The following is a 1167-nucleotide window of genomic DNA, read 5'->3' on the forward strand; positions in this document are numbered from 1 at the left end:
CTGAGGATCCCCGCCTTGTGTGGTTTCGTTGAACCACGCCGTTCGGGGCAGCCCACCATGGCCGAGAAGAACGGCTCGACGGGCTATGACCTCTTCGCGTGCGTGTCGGTGCAGGACGTGCGCGCGCCGACGCCGCGACGCCCGCAGGTGCGCGAACAACATGTTCGAGACGACGTCGGCGCGCGCGGAGGCGAGCATGGACCTGGACCTCGTGGGCGCGGAGCTGCTGGCGCGGCACAACAGCGCGGCCATGGAGAGAATGATTGACCGTCGCGTCCAAGAGCAGTTGAAGGTCCTCAAGACCGAGCTCCGCGAGGAGCTCGCGCGGGGCGACGGCGCCGCGGCGCCGCGGCGCGCGTCCCGGCGCGAGAGCAACGCGGGCCGCCTGTCGCTCTCGGGGCGCATCATGGGCACCGGCAACACAATCGGCGGCGCCGACGACGCGCGGGACTGCCTCTTCGACAAGGCGAGCGAGTCCTACTACTTCCGCGTGCAGACGATGGTGCTCTTCAACGAGCCGTCGCCGCGGCTCGCGCTCCACGTTGTCGTCGTCGTCGTCGCGATGATGCTCCAGCTCTTCGCGCTGTCGACGGTCTGGCAGACCATTTGGTTCCCCGTCGACGTGGCGCGCTGGGGCGTCGACGACCAGGCGGAGCTCGAGTACTTCCCGAGCGGGCTCCCGCGGCCGACGAACTACGCGAAGCTGCTCGAGTTCTACAACGACACGAACCTGTGAGTTCGGGGCCATCGTCGCGCGCGCGTCCCACGCGCGATCGGCGCAGGTTCGGCGTCCCGCTCATCACCATGGCGCCCCTGGCCTTTTGCGCCGTGCTGATCACGCTCGGCACGCGGTCCGAGTTCGCGCAGTGCAAGGCGGGCTACTGCCTCGTGCGCCGCAGCGCGGCCGAGGCCGAGGGCCTCGCGACGGGCGCCGCGCGCGCGCGGCGCTGGTGCCGCCTCGCGGTCTGCGGCTTCCTCTCGTTCCAGCGCGTGTCGCTCGTGCTCTACTACGTCGACGTGTCGTCGCAGATGATGGGCACGGCCGACGGGTCGCGGCGCCGCGTCCGGCGAGCGACGACCCTTCAATCTGATGCTCGACGCAGGCCCTTCAATCTGATGCTCAACGCGCTGGCCATGGTCTTCATCCTCGATCTCGACGACCTGATC

The 1167-nt window shown here is 69.4% G+C and overlaps 1 protein-coding gene across 1 annotated transcript in view; it reads left to right on the forward strand.

Moving 5' to 3' along the window:
• Positions 1-57: 57 nt before the first annotated feature.
• The window catches only part of AURANDRAFT_69158 (hypothetical protein), a gene marked incomplete at both ends in the record, with an annotated part of 2252 nt that continues 1142 nt past the window's right edge, over positions 58-1167 (forward strand). The window contains 3 exons of the mRNA XM_009044911.1: positions 58-98; positions 148-732; positions 783-1062. Coding sequence (XP_009043159.1) covers positions 58-98; positions 148-732; positions 783-1062 — 906 coding nt within the window. The remainder of the gene's footprint in view (positions 99-147; positions 733-782; positions 1063-1167) is intronic.

Source organism: Aureococcus anophagefferens (genome assembly GCF_000186865.1).
Source record: "Aureococcus anophagefferens unplaced genomic scaffold AURANscaffold_1022, whole genome shotgun sequence".
NCBI classification, from domain to species: Eukaryota; class Pelagophyceae; order Pelagomonadales; family Pelagomonadaceae; genus Aureococcus; species Aureococcus anophagefferens.